General features: G+C 41.6%; 1 protein-coding gene across 1 annotated transcript in view; it reads left to right on the forward strand.

Moving 5' to 3' along the window:
* BMP6 (bone morphogenetic protein 6) overlaps window positions 1-20,282 on the forward strand; it is a 508,375-nt gene that overhangs the window by 445,107 nt on the left and 42,986 nt on the right. The window contains exon 5 of the mRNA XM_086965002.1: window positions 13,582-13,658. Coding sequence (XP_086821128.1) covers window positions 13,582-13,658 — 77 coding nt within the window. The remainder of the gene's footprint in view (window positions 1-13,581; window positions 13,659-20,282) is intronic.

A 20,282-nucleotide genomic window follows, 5' to 3' on the forward strand; every position in this document is an offset into this window, starting at 1 on the left:
TGAGATAAGATAGGCAAAACCTAATTTGTCATTTTTGTTTCAGAAAGCATTCCAACGCAATGTGTCCATAGCCTCAGATATGATGAGCATACCTTGTAACAAACAAAAATAATGAGTTCTGCTAAATACTGACTGGACATTTTTGCTTCCATAAATGTCAGCCTCCATAAGTGCATTGTATATGCCACATCCACTAAGATAACTTCCTGCACACCGCAATGCAACATTTGTCAAGTGGAAAACGCTCATCATTGGATAATGATCATCAAATTCTACTTGATTGCTCATAAAAATGTCAGCTATAATGCGGTAAACGCCTTCATTGCAGAAAATTGGCAGGATAGGCGGGTCTTCAAGTTGCGCATGTGCATTTTGGAAACTATTTAGAGCTGTGAATACTGTTGCTTAGTTTGTGACTGGAGATGGTATTACTGGTAAAAACCCAATCTTCTTCAGTGCGACAGTGTTCTGGGAGACCAGAGCATGACTTCAAGCCCACAGAGAAACTGGCTTTTCTTTATCTTTCTGTCCACTCCAAACAAGTGATATAATAATTTCAGTTAAATCAGATTTGCAGACCACAGTATCAGGTAGAAGAAGATCTATGTCCCTAGCCACTTTCAAACTTTGTGTTATACTGGGATGTGTTGATGGTATGGTAGTGATTTTGCACATATTGGCAAGGCAGTTGGCTTATAAGTTTGCAGCTTCATTCGTTTATGTCTAGAGCTGACACCGCTTGTTTTCCTGCAGCTTCTTCATTGGTACAGTCTTGAAAAAGCACCATGTCAGTATCATGTGGGCTCGAAGTGCTAGACAAAGAAGAGCTGTCTTCTACATCAAAATTATCAAGAGCACCAATTGTAAATCTTTTCCTGGTAAAGTGACTTGGAAGTGGTGTACTGTCGAATTCAAAAGATTTTACAGCATTAGCTGTTAACAAGTTCCTGCTCCGCTCTATGTCATTATAACTTGTTGCTACACCAATCCAATTCACTGAAGTGAGCAGCTCTCTATTTTTGCACTGTCATAGATTGCGTGAGCAGTCACCATGTGTAGCAGAGTTTTCTTTTTGCCGTGATGTAATTAATTGAACATGATTTGTAAAAGACAGTACATTTGCACAGCATAAGCATTTCGGTTCATGGGATTGTCTTCCATGTCTTCGCTTATATCTTCAAAGCCATCATCAATGTTGTTGGTTTCTGTTCTGATCTCAAGAACTTTACTTTGTAAAAGTTTTGCTTTACTGATATTAAACAAGGAAGGAGGAAGGAGACGAAGTACTGGGAGACGCCAAGAAGCAGGAAGAATCCCAGAGGCCAAGAGAGACCCGGGAATCCCAGGAGACCGCAAGTCAGGAGGACGCTGTCGCAGATGACGAGTGGTGGGCGTGGAGTGAAGACTGGTGGACGCCCCCAGGAGACACAAGTTTGCCGCCATAACTCAGGAGAGTTGCGGTTTTGGCGAGGGACAATCAAAACCTCCTGCAGAGCAGCCCAAACCTCTCTTCTCTGATGACGAAGAGGACCATCACAGCTTCGACTCCGACGCCATCCAACAGCTCGTGGAGAGCCTCTGCACCCCACCTCCAGGAGCAGGGTAGCCCAGCTGCTACGAGGAGAACCCACCCCCTGCACAGACCACGGAGCAGGCAGCACCCACCACCACAGCTGCCTCCCAGGACCCCCACGAAGAACACATGCCCTTCTAACACTGTGGAAGGGCAGATTGTCTGGAATGCCCTCCCAAAGGAATTGCGTGCAACCCCTTCTACATTGCCTTAAAAAAAGACCTTAAACTGCACCTACTCGGCAAATACTGGGGTCCTTAAGTCATACCTTTGACCGCTGATGACCCTATCCTCCTCTACTTCACTCCCTCCCCTCACCTCTCCCCTCCCCACTTCTATCCCTCCCATCCTATGTAAACATGTATGTAAATTAATCTGCTCTTGCTATGTCTTTGTTTATTAGACCTCAATGTAACATTTGTTTTTATTTATTTTTCACACTTCACACTGTGCTTTTTGAGCAACTCCTGTAATCTTGTTTTTTGCACATGTAAAGCGCTCTGAACCCCCCGGGTCTAGCCAGCGCTATATAAAACCTTTCAAATAAATAAATGAATAAATGATTAAAAAATATATTAAGACAACATCAGGCATTCTAGTTGACTTCCATGATTTTTGGGGCTCTGGGGGCTCTGGGGCATCACAAGGTTTAACATAAAGTCCAAAGTCTAAACCTTTCAGAACATTTATTAAAATATTTCGTCCTGATTTTACTGCATCCTTTGATCTTATTTTGGCAGCAAAAAATTCCGGAGTCAAATCAGCTGAGAGCACCATAAGTGGCTCATTCTTTTAGTTAGACTGATAAAAACGAATCCTGTCATTATACAGTCTCACTAGAAAAATCTTAATTTCATTATTATGGATCAATACAGTTAGCCAGAACTCAAGAGTGGCTTTAAAACTTAATTTGCTTTTTCAAAGAGTACAAAGTTAACGGAAGGCTGGTGGTTATGTTGCTGCTCGGAGCTCATTGAATATTCCTATTTTTGAATGTATGCACGCATGCAGTTCGGGTGGGGCTACAAATCTGCTGCAAATACATTCACTTCGCTGTTTAGATCAGCTACTTAGCTGAAAACATCATCTTGGAAGAAACAAGCTGTGGATAAAAACATGTTTGCTCTTTGAGACTCACATACTCTGTACTTTGGTCTTTCATCAGTCTCTTTAGCCCTTGTTCTGGCTAAACCACAGATAATACATTAAAGATCCTCTGCTTTGTGATCCGTTGTTGTAGGTGGATTGATCGTTTAATTGGATAGGCACTGGGTTTAGTTGTCATTGCTTTCTCAGAAGACTGAGGGGCAGATTTACAATAACAGGCTCATCCCTGCATATCAGCAGGGATGCGCCAGCTATTGTGCGCCACTCTTCCACCACCATGGATGCGCCGTATTTACAATGCGCTGCACCATCGGGCAAAAACGTCACAGATGCATAATGCATCTGTGCCATAAAGGCGGCACATTGCTGAAGTTGCGTTCCAAGCGTGACACAGCTCCAACAATGCTCTGGGGGACCCTATTTTTACAATGCTGTGTCAATCCTTATGCCTGCTTCAAGCAGGCGCAGGGTTTTGATGCAACATGGGCTCAAAAGTGACTGAGTAAAATCTTGTAGATTTCACTCAGCCACTTTAAGGAGGCATTCCTGCACCGGAACACCCCACCCCCCTCTCCACCTGCGCAGGAAGGCTTCTTTCTGACGCAGGGTATTACAATGTGACGCATCTCCCAGATGCATCATTTTGTAAATACCCCACAGCATGGCACATCTATTGGGCCTCCACTGCGTCACAAAAGTAACGCATCAGTGGCGTAAAAGAGGCGCAAGGGGCTTCTAAATCTACCCCAGATTCTTGTTGTGATTAACTGGTTTCACTTTTTTTTACCATTTCTTTCCAAGCTTTTTTTCCATTGTGTAGGACTTGTAGCACTTGTTGTTAAAATATTTGATTCTCTTCATCCATTAGTTTCAATCTTTTGTGAACTTTGTCTTGATGTATTTCTGCAGCATCTCAAACTCTCTTCTGTCCAGCCGCAGTTGCTGTTAGCTTTTCTTTCAGATTAGTTTGGCATATGACACATTTTTCTTTGTTGAAGGAGTCCTCATATTTTGCAGTTATCAACACATTGTCAGGAGGTAAAGATCCTCTGCTACCACCTGCTTTACTCATGTTTATGAATCTAAATCAACTGATAACCTGATACAGAAACAATATGTAAATAAATTACCAATATGAGGTTAAAACCCATCATTATGGAGCCACCATTTCCGCACATGGTGGAATGGTTGCTCTGAGGAGTTATTTTCTTTCTCTATAAAAGTTCATGACCTCCAAACCCTATGTTTTGATACCAAAATGAAGCAAATAGGTCTCTTGGCTCCTGAAATATTGCATCATCACTGCAACACATCCGGAATTTTAAAAAATGTCATCCAGAAAAATTTGGTCCAGATTAGTGATTTGTACCCAAGTTAAATTACTTCTCTAATGGTACACAAAACAAATAAAAAATGAAAATCACTGGATAACAGTTTTTTTTACGGAGGTATATCAAGGGGCCAGGACTATGTCTGCACTGAAAGGTGTGTAGTCTATCATGGTGGAATGTGCAGAGTTAGAACAGGGTGACCACAAACTCCTGCTCTCAAGCCAGGAACCTACCAGATCTGGTTTGAGGTTATGACATTGTTACCACCTGGATTTGTGTAGCCTTAATTTTTCAGTTGACCTTTTATTGAAAAATATTTTTGGACATTTCATTACACAGGATTTTTGTTTTGGGAGGACTTTAATTTGCATTGTTTGATCTGAACAATTCTGATTTACTGGTACAATTTCTGTAATGTTTTTTTTTACCTTCGCTCACCAAGGTTCTACATTCTTGACAAAGGCCTTATGTTTTTTGAACTATGACATTCTTTCACAGACCAAATCCTCACCTCAGTCAGAATTCCCTTTTAAGGTTTGACTGTCACCTTCCAACACAAGTTTAATGAATATTCATACAAATATTTGGTTTACTAAACGTTTTCTTGATCCTTTTGTGTGTGATGTTAAAAATGGCTATTGATGTGGGCACAGATGTGTTGGATGGATTTGTTGCATTTTATGAGCACTGGTGTTGAATGAACTCTTATGTGAGTGTGGGGGAAGGGAATAATACGGTGGTACTTGCAGGGTGGGTGAGGTGTTAGGTGAGCCCTGCATAGCTCAGACAAACATCTGTGACCGTATTCCACACACTGTGAACAAGCAACCAAGAAGAGTCTAAGGTAAAAGGAGCAGTCACCTGCAGTGTGCCCAGGAAGCCTTGGTTGTTGGATGCCGACTTGGTGGTAGGTAGAAGAGCCTCTGTGTCCTGCATCAGAATCACAACCCTCTCATCCTTATGCCTGGTAAGAGTAGCTGTGTGGCCTACAGGTGACACGCTCTCAGAATTGTATAGAGAGCCACCACATGTTGGAGCGTCATTGTGAAGCTTCTCTCCTAAAGGTTCCTGTCCATGAAAGAGACACACTTGTTACTCAGTGAGCATGTGTGGTGTAAAGATGCTAACATTGTAGTAAATCATCACAAAAAACAGCAGTACAAAAAACAGGATGCATCACCCACAACAAAATGCTACACAACAAACATACACAAGCAATCTTGCCCATAATGTCGCATATTACCAGGACATGAAACAACACCAGTCAAAAATGTTTTGTGCTCTGGCATCCGGTGTTCACTTTATGGTTCAAATATCTTTATTGAATTTAAACATGTACGCACTTCCATGTACAATTAGCTGTCTTCAAACAAGATCGAAACAGTACAACCGGACAATGCCAGCCGAAAGCATGAAGACAGCCTGTTTTCACTTTAAATGTATTTTCGGTAAATTCAGCACACTTCCTGTGTTTTTTTGGTAAGGGTCGGCTGAATACAGAGATGGAGAGTGAGTTTGCAATCAAAGTGATCAGCTCACCTTTATCCTTTTGAGATTTTCTCTTCTATGAATACATCTCTTTTCTTAGCTCTAATTTAAAATCTGCTGTTATATGTAAATAGCAATTGATTGGCGGCATTGATCACACTTAGTGCTAAACATTCACTAGCATGAGTCACGAGACAGACATGAAGCAAACTCTCATCGCATCAACACCACAAAAGTGGAAAAAGTTAAATACCTTAAAATAAGTGTTTTCCTACCTACAATTTTTAAGCTTTTGCAGGTCAACTTGGAGCTTCAGCAGTACCACGAAATCAATGTATCCAGCCCTGCAGGGCTACGCCTTTTCTCCTTGTCCTTCCCTTGTGGTTTGTGAACTTCAGAAACATGATTTAGTACTGAAATAATATTTTGAACAGGATGAACGGAGGGTTTGTACCCAACTTCATTTCATTGCTGATTAAATACAGATCCCCATTCGATCTCTGGCGAGATGTGTCTAGAACCTGGTCAAAGAGCTCCACTGGATAACATTTATGTATTTTTCAAATATTTTAAATAACCATTTTCCAATGAATTTTTATAAGTTCTAATCCCTTTGAACATTTTTGTCATGTTGACGTCTGTGTATAATTAATATGTGTGGTTCTTAATAACTAAACAGATTTGGGAATTTAAGGTAGTTATTTTTTCACTGTAATGTTTTTGAATGATGTTGTGCATGTGCCCCTACACTTTTCTCTGAGGAAGGTGTTGCTCCTTGCACTATACTAGCAAATAAAGCCTCTTTTTTCCTTTTTGATCCCAAACATTTTGGAGCCACGACCCACTTTTTTAGAATGAAGAACATTTGCAACTCACCTACTTTTTATGGAAATGAGAATGTGCAATTTGTGAAAATAACGAAAGCATCATGTATTAGCGCATTGTCATTTATAGACAGTACATTTTCCATTGAAATGACCACAAACCTTTCACAGTCATTCAGTTTTACTGATACAACTATATAGCCTTTTAGCCCGGAGTAGCGGGCTACACCAGCTATTAAAGGCCCGCTCCCACATTAAAGGCCCGAGCCAAAAAATTCATCTCTCGCTCAATCAAAGCCATAATAGACATTTACAAAGCACGGATATGTTCCATTGCTTTGTATGGTGCTGGAGTATGGGGCTTTACCAAAACTTTGGGGCTTCAGAGAGCGGAAAATATGATGTTTAAACGCATATTGACATTACCGAAAAGCACTCCAGCCACTATGTGTCACAACGAACTAGGTGTAACACCGTTAACCTTTTATATTTAAATGCCCTCGAGCTCCGCAAACATTGGAATGTTGCTCTGTGGGCCTTTACCGCCCCATAGAAGCAGGGAGCAATCCATTGTCTAATGGAGCTCCCAACATTCCAATGTTCTAATATAGCACTCAAAAGATAATGTGGTGAGATCAGGTGTCTTTGAATATTTGTCACTTGTGCATCACCAACTTAAGAGTCTTGATTTGTTTTGATCCTATTAAAGTCTCTGTTTCCGGCACACTTCAGAATTACTAGCAAATGTGCTTTATTTCTACTTTTATAACTGCTGAATGCATACCGTTCATTTAAAGGTATTCATATTTTGTTGTGTGTTGCAAACAAATTACATTCTGCAGCCTTTCCTTTCTCACTTTATGTGCTCCAGCACGATTGTCACATAATTCACCTTAAAAACACCTCTCACTTTGCAGTCAGAGAGAGGAAAGTCAACACCTATTCCATGTTAAAAGAATAGGCATGAATTTGTCAGAATACATGGCTGACATTTGACCTCTGATTTTGAAGCACTGGCAAATGTGATACGATAAACACAAAATTTAAAGGCATTTTTATTTAATTCTCAGACTTTCCCAACCAACCAAAAATCAGTTGGCAACCACCCACAGTTTGGGAAACACTGTGCTAGATAGTTTTGACTTTGTGTGAGCTGAGCTAGAGCTCATAACAAGATGGTGGCCTCTCAACCACATAGTCTAAGCATCTGCGTTCATACATCCATATTTCAAGGGACTAACAACACTGTGAGGACCTCCCTGTCATGTCTGAGTCACAATGACCCCAAACTTTCTTCCCATTCTTCAAATAATTCTGCAGCCTGGCATGGTGTATAAGTGTCACGAGAAAAGTATCAATCACACAGATGTTAAAACTCTACCTTTTTTAATTACAATTATTAATTTGAATATTGGGAGTTGTCCAAAATATTTGGCATCTACACAGTTATCCTCTAATTCAACAATATGCACATCAGTTGAACAGTCACATAGGGATATTCCCATTAGGTTCAAGAAAAGGTACAGACACAATGAAATCACCAACTTTAAGTCATTTGTGTTTCTATGCAGTAAGATCAAACTTTACAAACAGAAACTACTAATTAGACAATCAATCAACTTCTTTAGTCGGCAAAATTGACAAAAAAGCACATAAAAAAAAGAATTCAATAAAACCATTTAAACTCATTTCCGGAAATTGATTTTACAATAAAAGAGAAATCCATATATTAGCAGCATAACTATAAAGTGCAAACATTGTCCATAATACTAGCTAAGTTCATAAAGCACATAAAATACATCAACTCTGCTAAGAATCCTAAGATCACAGTGGAGCATGCGCATAAAATTCATTCAGTGACAGCCTGTTCAGATATGTACCAGCATAGTCAGCATTATAATCCCCCCTTCATAGCCTAAAATGCATTTCACCTTAATAACCATTGTACAGCTTCATGATGCTAACTCAGTATCCAGCCGCCGCAGCATTCAAGGGGCTACATTTTTTTGTCTGTATCTCCACATATATAACAGGAAACAGGAAACAAAAAATACGATTGGCTGTGCTGTGTCAGTTCTTAGTATCCTGGAAGCTGCCCTAAAGTCGGTAGCACCAATATTGCAGCACATATCCATTTCCTCCGGTGGGCGTGATAATGGAGGCAGAAGAAGACAACATAATCAATACTTTCTTTTACATCGGGACATAAGAGACAAGTCATGTCTAGTTCAGAAAAGGGACATTGCGATTTGGCAGTGACTGTGCAAAGTGGCAAGATCCCAAGTTACTGGAATGGGTGCTGTCAGTTCCCCAAGGGAGTCGCATCTGACCTGTGCATAGTTATTCAAATGGAGCCTACTGATAACATCTACAAGGTATTTAGGAGCTCCCAGGTCAGTAAGAGCCCTTCACAGGGCCCTCCCTTGGGACAAGGTCAAAGGCCAACCCAAGATCGACGAAGGCCACGTAAAGACAGCCAACCCCTATTGTGGCATATTTCCAGCAAATTAGTTGAAATCAAAACACTTGGTCAGTGGTCCTAGACCCCACCCTGAAGCTGGCTTGTAAGGTGATCAACAGGCCCATGTCCTGTCCAGCATTATCCAGCTAAAAAGCTTTTGAGAGTTATCAATAAGGCTAATAGGCAGGTAGTTAGAGCAACCACAGCACCGAAACTGCCCTCATTGCCGCCACCGACGACATCAGGATCCTGCTCGACAATGGAGAAACCGCGGCCCTCATCCTTCTGGACCTGTCAGCCGCTTTCGACACAGTCTGCCACAACACACTAAGAGCACGCCTCCACGACGCCGGAATCCAAGAGAAGGGCCTGGACTGGACCACCTCTTTCCTCACCGGGAGAATCCAGAGCTTCTGCCTCCCCCCTTCCTCTCCGAAGCCATCGAGATCATCTGCGGCGTACCCCAAGGCTCATCCCTCAGCCCACCATTGTTCAGCGTCTACATGGCAACGCTCGCCCACGTCGCCCGACAGCACGACCAAAACATCATCTCCTATGCCGACGACACCCAGCTGATCCTCTCCCTCACCAAGGACCCCCACACCGCCGAAACCAACCTCCACGACGGCATGAAGGCCGTCGCCGACTGGATGAGGAACAGCCGACTGAAGCTGAACTCGGGCAAGACGGAGGTCCTCATCCTCGGATCCACCCCCTCGGCGTGGGATGACTCCTGGTGGCCGTCTGCACTAGGAACACCCCCAACACCCACCGACCACGCACGTAACCTAGGGGTCATCCTCGACTCCACACTCTCCATGACAAAGCAGATCAACGCCGTCTCCTCCTCCTGCTTCTACACCCTTCACATGCTTTGCAGGATCTTCAAGTGGATCCCCACCGAAACTAGAAGGACTGTCACCCAGGCCCTCATCAGGAGTAGACTGGACTACGGCAATGCACTCTACGCAGGAGCCCCGGCCAAACACATGAAACGACTCCAGCGCAACCAGAACGCCTCCGCACGCCTGATCCTCGACATCCCCGCCACAGCCACATCACACCCCACCTGAAGGACCTGCACTGGCTCCCCATCAACAAGAGGATAACCTTCAAGCTCCTCACCCATGCACACAAGGCACTCCACGACACCCGACCAGCGTACCTCAACAGCCGACTCAGCCGCTACACCCCCGCCCGCCAGCTCCGCTCCGCAGACCGCGCCCTCGCCACCTTCCCCTGCATCCGAAGAGTGACCGCCGGCGGCAGATCATTCTCCCACCTCGCCGCCAAGACGTAGAACACCCTCCCCATCCACCTATGGCAGACCGAAGACCTCCTGACCGTCAGGAAACTCCTCAAGACCTGGCTTTTCGAACAGTAGCAGCATTCCCTCCCCTCTTGCTAGCGCCTTGAGACCCTCACGAGTGTGTAGTGCGCTTTACAAATGCAATGATTGATTGATTGATTGGTTAGAGAGAAGGGACCGTAAGCCCGTCTTAAAAATCTGGATAATCTCAGCCCCTGCCCACGTAGGGGACATAGGTAGCCCATGCAGGATCCAATTTAAATACTGGGCAAAATAGGGGCTCCAGATATCCTTATCGGTTTTGAACAAGTCCCCCGGTACCTTGTCCAGCCCTGGTGATTTCTCTGGTGTAATCCAATCAATCACATAAGCAACTTCACTGACAGTAATGGGACAAACATCAGAGTCATCCTGCCTAAATGGGGCTACCTCATAAAGAACAATTTCCACTCGACTATCCCCTACCGGTTCCACTGTCACAGCTGAGAAGCATTCATCACAAGACAAATCCACATCTCTGGACTCCACAGTTATGCTTACAACACTTCCTGTGGCTTGGGTTTCCTTCATTTCACATTATTGGGGATCCTCATTATTGGGGATCCTCCCAAGTCACGTGCATTCAGTCCTGAAAAGTGGTTAACCCAAGCAGCAGTAGAATTATTCATTGGAGAGATGGATTCTAGACACCTGCTGGGCAGGGGTCTGGAATCCAAAAGAAGCATTGGTGTTTCCCTTTTACCACTGTTAATAGGCCTTCACATTTAGCCATCTCATACTCATTTTGATACTGTAGCTTTATAAGAGGCCCTGGCTTCCTGTATTAGGTCTCGGGACCCACCTTTGATTGCAACCATCAAGGCATGACTTGCTAGCCTACAAGCCCTAATATACGAAGGAACCACTTTGGTACTTTCAGGGAGAGACCTAGACTCCACCATAAAAAGCTCCTTTAAAGAGCAAAATAGAGAATTGTGAATGGCATTATAATCCACCCAAGAGCCAAATAGAAAGTTTGTTCCCTCCCAGGGCCAACACAACTTCCAGGGCAAAAGCAAGCACCTCATAAATCTGCATCTGAATGGCCAGAGTGGCAGCAACAACACTCTATTTCAATGTGCAACAGTTACTAGTAGGTGTATGCCTCCTGTCAAATGGTTCACTATTATAGGTTGGAATACTGGAACCCACTGGACTCAGGGTAAGGTCCAGAGCATTGCGGTTGCTGTCCTGCCATGGATCACTCCATATCTACTACTTGCGGCCACAACCTAATGTCCATCAATATATAATCAATTAGACCAGTGCCTCCCTGACAATTGAAGGTGTTCCTCCCCTCCTTGTCTGATGGTGTTCTCCCAGTACAGGCTTTCAGTCCATTGATAATTGCAAAAACATTTAGTTGTAGGGCAGCAGCGGACCATTTTCTGATGAGCGAAAGCGATAGCCCATGCACTGTCCATGTTTCATCCTCTTCTCCACTAAGGGTGTCAGTGACTTTGCAAAGGGGTTTGAAATTATAATTGAAGTTGCCTGTTACTAATACATATACCTGTCCCTATTCCACTCCCCCACCTCCCATTTTTCTCAGTAATGTTGAATCAAACATTTCTTCCTCTAGCTGAAGAAATAGCTTCTTATCCCACTATCATTGGCTCAAAAAACAAAGGACTTTTGAAAGTACAAAGTAAAAATAGTTTTTGTTTTATAGAGCACGAAACGTGGCTGGGTTAACCTTGCACAACGCCAACTTTTAATAGTAGGTCCTAAAGTAAGTTGCTCCAGGGAACAAGGGAAAAACGGCCACTTACGTCCCCAAAACTCCTCTGTGTGAACACAAAGAATACAAGAAAAAGGAATTATTGTCCCCGAGCACAACGCAGCAAATATTAGATCTTAAGAGAAAAGAGAAACCAAATCATATTCTTTCCATGTCATAAGTTCATTAAATCAGTTCATTTTCTTTTCTTTTCTTTTCTCTTCACAAACGTGAGATTTTCATCACACAGTCAGTCTTTATACAATATTCATTGGGCTCGCCACAACTTTAGAAACTTAATAGATGACGACGGGAGTACTCTCCCAGAAATTTCTATACAATTCCTTTTGAGTCATTACAGATTCTTGAACTGCGTGGAGATGTTGACCGTATTTATGATGGATGGAGACCGGACTACTTGAAGAGAATACGACTTTAGCTAGTCTTATAAAGTATTGGACCATAGACAGGTCATACCTGGAATGTGGTGCCCAACTTCGTGAGGAGTCTCTTATGCCCTAAAGAAGTCATTGGGTGATTGTTTCCCGTGACAAAACATGTGTTGGCTTTGCTTTTTTGGCTACATTTTATACAAATCCAATGAATATTGTATGAAGACTGACAGTGTGATTGAAATCTCACGTTTGTGAAGGGAAAAATAAAATAAAAGGAACTGATTAAATTAACTTATGACATAGAAAGGATATGATTTGGTTTCTCTTTTCTCTTAAGATCTAATATTTGCTGTGTTGTGCTCGGGGAAAATAATTCTTTTTTTTTTAAAATAGTTCTTGCCACTTTTAATAAAACAAAAGCAGCAGGGATGTCCTGGAACCCAGACAACAAATAGTTATATAACTCCCCTCCCCTTTTCAAACATATGAAATGGCTAACAGAAGGTTAAGGTCTAAGGTGTACTCCGTTCTTCTGCAATAAGTCTCATGATTTAGGGATCAGCATTGTTAAAGATAGTGCAGTATATGTAGGTAGGCTGATGCCAAATTACAGAGTTCTCGGAGTGTAGTAGTAAGGTGTCAACAATGGGTACCGAAATTGAAAACTTGTTTTTTAAAGCACCTTCAAGTTCCATAAAGGAAACAGGGCTGCTTTGAAAACAGTTTTCAATTTTGAAAAACTTAAGTGAGGATTGGCCCATGGCCTATTACCCTTGAAGCTGTCACCCCAATTCCCAAAGAGAAAGGAACCCCAAAGGGGCCCCTTCCCCTGTGAATATCCGTTACCACCTCAACTTGGAGTCAGTAAATTATAAATGGTTTCCAAGTGGATTTATGGTCACATATCATTGAAATATATGGTACCAAATCATAATTTGGAAGGGACATCCAAAACACACCACTTCCAAATTGAAATTCGGTAACCATGTGTAAACCATTTCAGTAGTCAGTACAATTTACTGACTCCTAAAATTGGGTTAGTATATAAGGAATACCTTTTTCACATTTGCAAACCTTCTGATTTATTGAATCAGGAAGTTTGTGACTACTAAATAAATTTAGTACATCTTGCCTTTTATTTTCTAATATTTCAAAATGCATATTTTTGATTTGGCCAGGAAACATCTGCACTGTACACATTAAAATAATACTCTGTTTGGCTCCTAGGTTAGCTGTAAAAAGTGAACATGAAAGACCAAGTGAATACTGAGAAAGAAGAGTAAAATATAATGTCCTCCATTTATTGAAATTTATTTTTTGTTTTTCTCCAACAGATTACAACAGCAGTGATCTTAAAACATCTTGTCGGAAGCATGAACTTTATGTTAGTTTTCAAGATTTGGGATGGCAGGTGAGCAAAACATACAATTCAATGTGTGCTGCATGTATCACTTTGCCTAATATTGTCCAGGTAGACATCATATCAAAAATCCATCACAATGAAAGAATTTCTACCACCGATTTTACAATTCTGTAATTCCCAGATTCTGGGAACGAGGAGTAATTTGAATCTAGAAAAAATCTCTTTTCTATGTACCTTCATTTTTAAATGTGTTACCTGAAAGTCGGGAGGAGGTCTCATTTCAAGATCTATGGGGTCTATTAGGATGGAGTCCGCCCACCACACTAGCGGTGCTGGGACAGGCCGCCAGTGGTGCGGCGGTCCCGCCCTGCCTATTAGGATGTGACTGCCACCCTGGCGGTCTCATCCCACATATATTGCATTGAGGAGGGCAGTGCTGTAAGCAGCACCCGCCACAATGCAATATATGCATGTTGTGCATTGGCATGCACAACGTGAAAGGCACCATGCGGTGCCTGCCACCTTGTGTATGCCAATGTGGAGGGGTACTATGGGTACCCCCCAAGTGCATCCCCCAACCCCCTAATCCTCTGGGGGCCGCAACGGTCCCCCAAAGGAAACACTGCATACCTTTCCATGGCAGAGTCTCCGCCTTGGAAAGGCATTACCTAAAAGGCACCGCCACCATATTGCCGGCCTTTCCCGCTGGTAGGCAATCGTGACGAACCGCCGCAGTACCCCCGCCATGCTATAGTGGCGGGGTAAAGGGCCGTCCAGCGGGGTTTTCTGGCGGGCGGATCGCCACTGCCGGTGGGGCGGTGGCAATCAGCCCGCCATCCTAATAGACCCTTATATTTTAAAGTTCACTTTGTTCAAGATGTAACTTGAGATCCTCTCCCATTGCCTTTTTTATACATTGATATTTTTTTATTTTATGCCACCTTACTGATTGAGAGGAATTCAATTTAATCTTTGCAAACACTACCATGTTTCAAAAGTTTAAAATACCATTCAGTATTGTGGAGAAAATTTTATATCTTGATGTGTCAGCACTCTGTTTGGTCTTGACTACAAGCTAGGGATGAAATTCCAACAGGATTGGAGGTTGTGCAGAGGTTAAAATTCAGGATTGTGTGATAATTGCCATATGTTCGCTGTTTCCTGCTGACAGTTTTCAGCAGGTGAAACCTGTCAAAATTTATTGATGGGAAATTAGTGGAAAAAAGGCAAAATATGCAAAATTGGGTGCTTTATGAGCCAATTTCGCATGGTATCCCTCATTTCCAATTGGTGAATAATCATTATGAAATAAAGTATTATTGAATATACAAATAGCAATATGTAAATATTGAAAAAAGAACTCGCCAAGAAATCTTCATGATGTAGCCTGAAAACAGTAACATGAGCCGTGATAGGCAAAACCTCAAAAAGTCTCTCTTTACAATGTTACTAGACATATAGGGCTATATGTGTTTTTTCTACATTAGCAGGGAATGTTTTCTACTTCTGTCACTCTAAAAGTGGAGTTCTTACAGGGCAGAGAAAAGTCCTGGTTTGACCAAAATATGTGATTGTTTCTTGGGAGGCTATGTGATGCTTTCTTATTACAAGATATCTGCAGCTTGACTGTTTAGTATTCGTGTGCAGGCTGCGCTTTAGACAGCTAACAAAGGTCCCACTGTATGTATATGTATATGTATATGTATATATATATATATATATATATATATATATATATATATATATATGTATATATATATATATATATTCCAAAGGTAATCCGGCAGCAAGGCAGGCTTCACTCTACTTGAAAACACGGACCCAAATTCGGTGCAAAGTGATTTAATCGGTGTTAGTTTTCCCAGCCATCATGACGCGTTTCGCGCTACACAGAGCGCTTGATCACATGACACAGGTAAGTTTACGCCATTGGTTTATAAACTGATGACATTGCAAGTCTTGGCCTACAAAATGCATAGACATGAAGAAAATCCTCGTTATATATATATATATATATATATATATATATATATATATATATATATATATATATATATCCTACTGGCGGTTGTCAGTAGGTAGTTATAGTTAGGACCTATTTTCCATAGGAAATCCACAACATTCTATTTGGAATAACTTTTGAGCCGGTTGACGAATCTTTGCGAAATTTCCAAAACTGGTGGGGCACTCCGGTTCGCTCCTATCCTGAAAGTTTCGGGGTGATTCGTGAAGAGGGGGCTGAGAAAAAAGGGGGGTCCCAAAACATGTTTTCCCCATGCAATTTTCCTTAGGAATAGTTCATCACAGCTACAGTCCGAACGGTTGAACGGTTGAACGGAATTATACTAAATTTGGCAAAGAGGTAATCCTCTGTTCAGACTCGTGCCTTTTGCTTAAATGGTGTAAATACATTTAGTAGTTTCTGAGAAAATTACAAGTAAAAGTACATATATATCTATGGCCTGGGTGGATGGGCGTATCATGCGGGCACACTAAACACATGGTCCCGATCACGCGCTGAATGCTGATTGGCTGTCAAGCGGTTGTCAAAATTCAAAACCAGGAAGTGTTGGCAGCCATTTTATGCGTCGGTAGAAGCGAGGTTGAAGAAGTCAGTGGAAAATATAATAAAAATAATAGTGGGGGCTCGCTGGGGCCTCCGCAGTCCCGGGGCTTCAGTTATGTTGAGAGGGGGGTTCAGTAGGCTCTGGAAATTGGTCCCGGGGGGTTTTTGTTAAACAAATAATAGCAGGGGTTCACTGGGGCCCCCACAGTCCCGGGACTTCACTCATGTTGGGGGGGTGCAGTAGGCTGTGGAAATTATATCGGGATAACAACAATGCAGCGTATTGCGGCTTTTCTTTAATATAATGTGGAATAATGTTTATTTATTAGACAGTGTTCACTTTTGCTACGGATAGAGTGACTTTGTAACAGGAAATGTATTAATATGTGGGAGGGTGTGTTCTGTATGTGTACGTGGAACAAAATGAACGTTTAATTGGCTGAGGTGTTCCAACAACAAGCTTAATGTTGATTGGGTGCGAACCATCGAAAGTAGAAGTGTTTTCTGCAATTCACTTCTGCTCCGGAGAGTAGCAAGGATATCTAATTGGCTTACATGTTGTAAGGAGGACCCTCCTGAGCTTTATGTTGGTTGGTTGCGAACTATTGAAAGTAGAAGTGTTGCCAGCCATTCACTTCCTCTCCGCGGAGTAGGAGGGACATCTTCTTTGCTGACGTGTTCCAAGGAGGACGTTCCCAAGCTTAATGTTGATTGGCTGTAAACCGTTGAAAGTAGAAGTGTCGTCAGCAATTCCTTCCCTCTTCGCGGAGTATTAGGGACATTTCATTGGGTAACGTGTTTCAAGCAGGACCTTACGAAGCTTAATGTTCATTGGATGTGAAGCATTAAAAGTAGATGTGTTGGCAGTCATTCCTTCCTCCTCTGCCGAACAACATGGACATTTTATTGCCTAAAGTATTCCGAGCACAAGTTTGCTCCTTATTGGGTGGGAACGGTTCACTGTTGACCGTCATTTTGTGATACACTTCCAAAGGAGTATGGGAAAAGAAAGTAGTAGAGGGGAGGTAGGGAACACTATTAACTCTGTACAGTGGTCACAAGGTGGTGGACAGGGATTGTGAAGGTAACAATTGTTTTTCTATGTTTTAAGGGCCATTTATATAATTGCCGTGGGGTGTACAAATCACGGCGGAAAAATGACAGTGTCTTGCGGTGTTTTTTTTAATGAAGTTTGCGGGTGGGATACTTCCCATAAGCACTATTTACTTATATTGTCGTGTTTACTTTTCTGATGGGGAGGTGTGGTTGCGTAGCAAAAATTTCAGCCTAGGTTTGAAACAGTTTTTATTTAGCAATTACAAATAAACTTTCTTCAGAAACTGACGATGTACATATGAAAGGAGAGACAAATAAAAATTGAATTTCATAAAATATCAGTTAAGCGTGGCCATACCCTCCTTTTTTCTGCTATAGTTTGTAAAAGTGTTGCCCCATATTCTTGATAATGTAAGAGGGCATCAGCTTCTTTTAGACAAAGTAGAATAGAAGTGCTACAACAATCACTCCCGCACTACATAATCTGAGGTCAGGAGAACAAGTAAAAAACTGTTAAATACAAGTGGCTTTATATTACATAGAAATGTATGCTTTATTATTTTTCAAATTTGTATTTTGTAGAATTCAGGAACGTTCTGTCGTAGTGCTTAGAGGTCGCTCACTGTTCCGCTAACAAATCACAAATCACATACTCACTTAAGAATATCTATTATATTATAATATACAGTACTGGTCCTATATATTCTATAGGGAGAAGGTGAATAGGAACTGCAGCTGAGAAGAATAGAAATTAGAAAATAACATTCAGAAATGTAGGGTTTATCAAATATTTAAAGTAACAAACTATGTATGAAAGCTATATTTTTTTATTCTGCAATTTCGTAAAATATGCTCACTGAAAAAATACATGATTAAGTACGTTCTAATGTTTAGTAAGCTGTATAACAGATGGCGCCGACAAATCTCCTATTCCTCTTCTGTAGCAATAGGACAATCTATTACAATATAACTAATGACACAATTGTGACAGTAAAAAGAAAAGGAAAATAAAGTTATCTATAGAACAGAAGATCCATAACAAAATTCTTTCGAGCAGTAATTATTTTCTGAGCTTCTTTTGTCCAGGACTTCGAAAAGTTTGTTCTTCATGGTGATGGGTCATAAACTCCTCTGAGATCATTATGACTGTGCAAATTATAATATACATATTCACAGTATATGATCAAAAGGGGGAACAGACTAAAAACCAGAAGCTGGTGACGTTGCTTATATATCTTTACTCTTTGTGCCGACGGGTCATGAACTCCACTGAGATCAGCATAACTGTTAATATTATAATATACATATTAACAGTTTATGATCCCTAGGGGAAAACACACTAAGAACTGGAAGGTGGTGGCGTTGATTGTAAATGTTTAGGGTTTGCGCCGATGGGTCACCAACACCTCTGAAGCGAAGTACAGTGTCAATATTATAATATAGAAAGTCACAATATATAAGCTGAAAGGAGCCAGAAAAGGAGCAATGTTTGTTGTAATCTATCTGTTTCTGACAACAAGCTGCTGACGTTACCGAAAAAAAGGGAAAAACATGCACTAACACTTTTTTCTAGATATAAATGTTTAAATATTGACAAATAGCCACAAATTATAAATATCTACTATGCCATATTGAAACAACTTACAACTCCGGAGTATGTTTTGTTGACAAAACAAGAATCCGATGCTAGAAAAGGGAACCTACATCACAGATTTGCGACGGAGAAATAACTCGCGAAAACGCACAACAGGTGTGGTTTATATAGTTTTTGGTTGTTTAGTAGTCTATGGAAGGAAGATGCGGCTCCGCCGATTTAGATATCACGTTTTACAGTTTACAAGTGTTCATGTTTTAACTGTTTTACTTGTGCAAGTGTTGGGAAAAGTTACAAACTCATAGTAACACGTATAAGGTCCTTATTATCTACATACATTGGAGAGTTTAAAGTGTTACCCGGTAAACTATGTCCTTTGCAATCTCATGATTAAAAACATCTAAATAAAAGACATAAAAAAATATTGTTTACAATAGAAGAAAACAAACGTGCTAATATTTCTCATCACTATGCTGTTAAATTGAAAAAATGCCAGCATTTGTAAAGCATAAAGCTACCTCCGGAAAGGTGTGCCGGCGCTTAGGGTGTTAGGAAGATTAAGCAAGGTGTTACCTATAGTGAAATAGTGGTGGGTTAAGATGCTGATGGACTTTTGAATCAAACTTTGAACGCTGCGTCATACTTTTACCACACTTATATGTTAATTACTGCTAATTACGTTGAAAACATTCTTAAATTATAAGTAGGGCTCCTTGTTTTATGTTTTTAATGATTTTTACAGATAAATACAGACAGAAAAGTATTTATTTTCCTCTCTGTATTTATTTTAAAGTGTGGATAAATACGGATATTGGGTTATTTTTTGAGCGATTCTAAATGCTGTCAATGATGAGTACTAGGCCAATAGGTCTGTCATTCTGAAAGTAAAAGGGTAAAAACAATAAAAGACTTTTAGTAAAGAGCCTTAAAGAGCAATATATATGCTCGTATAAGAAAACTTGCATATTTTTAGGTCTCGGCTTCGAGACCTATTGCAGCCAAGATGGGTCTGAAGGGACGTAGACTGGGGGACGAGCGCCGATTGCCCATCGTGAACGCGCACGCCGAGCCTCCTGGAGCCGTGCACATCTCTTGCTCCACATTCACACTCACGGAAGCACACACTCACCTCACACATGCACGCACACACACACACACACACACACCCTCCCTCTCTGCCGACCCCCCTCTACCCCCACTCACTGGGCTCTTTCCCTCGCAGCGGGTCACTCATGGCAGCAGGCAGACTCGGTGTCTTCTTCGGCGATCTTCAGCTGATGTGCACGCCCACGCTGCGTCTCGTGCGCGCCCACCACGCTGTTTCGCGCCCGTTGATCCTTAGCTTGTGATTATGCTCTTTGATGTTTGCGAGGGAGGAGGTTTTCGGTTCGGGAGTTACAGGACTGCTGCTGTGAGAACCTCAGACGTTTAAAACCGAAATAAAAGGCCACTGCTG

This window comes from Lissotriton vulgaris, chromosome 4_1, assembly GCF_964263255.1.
Source record: "Lissotriton vulgaris chromosome 4_1, aLisVul1.2, whole genome shotgun sequence".
Classification (NCBI taxonomy): Eukaryota; Metazoa; Chordata; class Amphibia; order Caudata; family Salamandridae; genus Lissotriton; species Lissotriton vulgaris.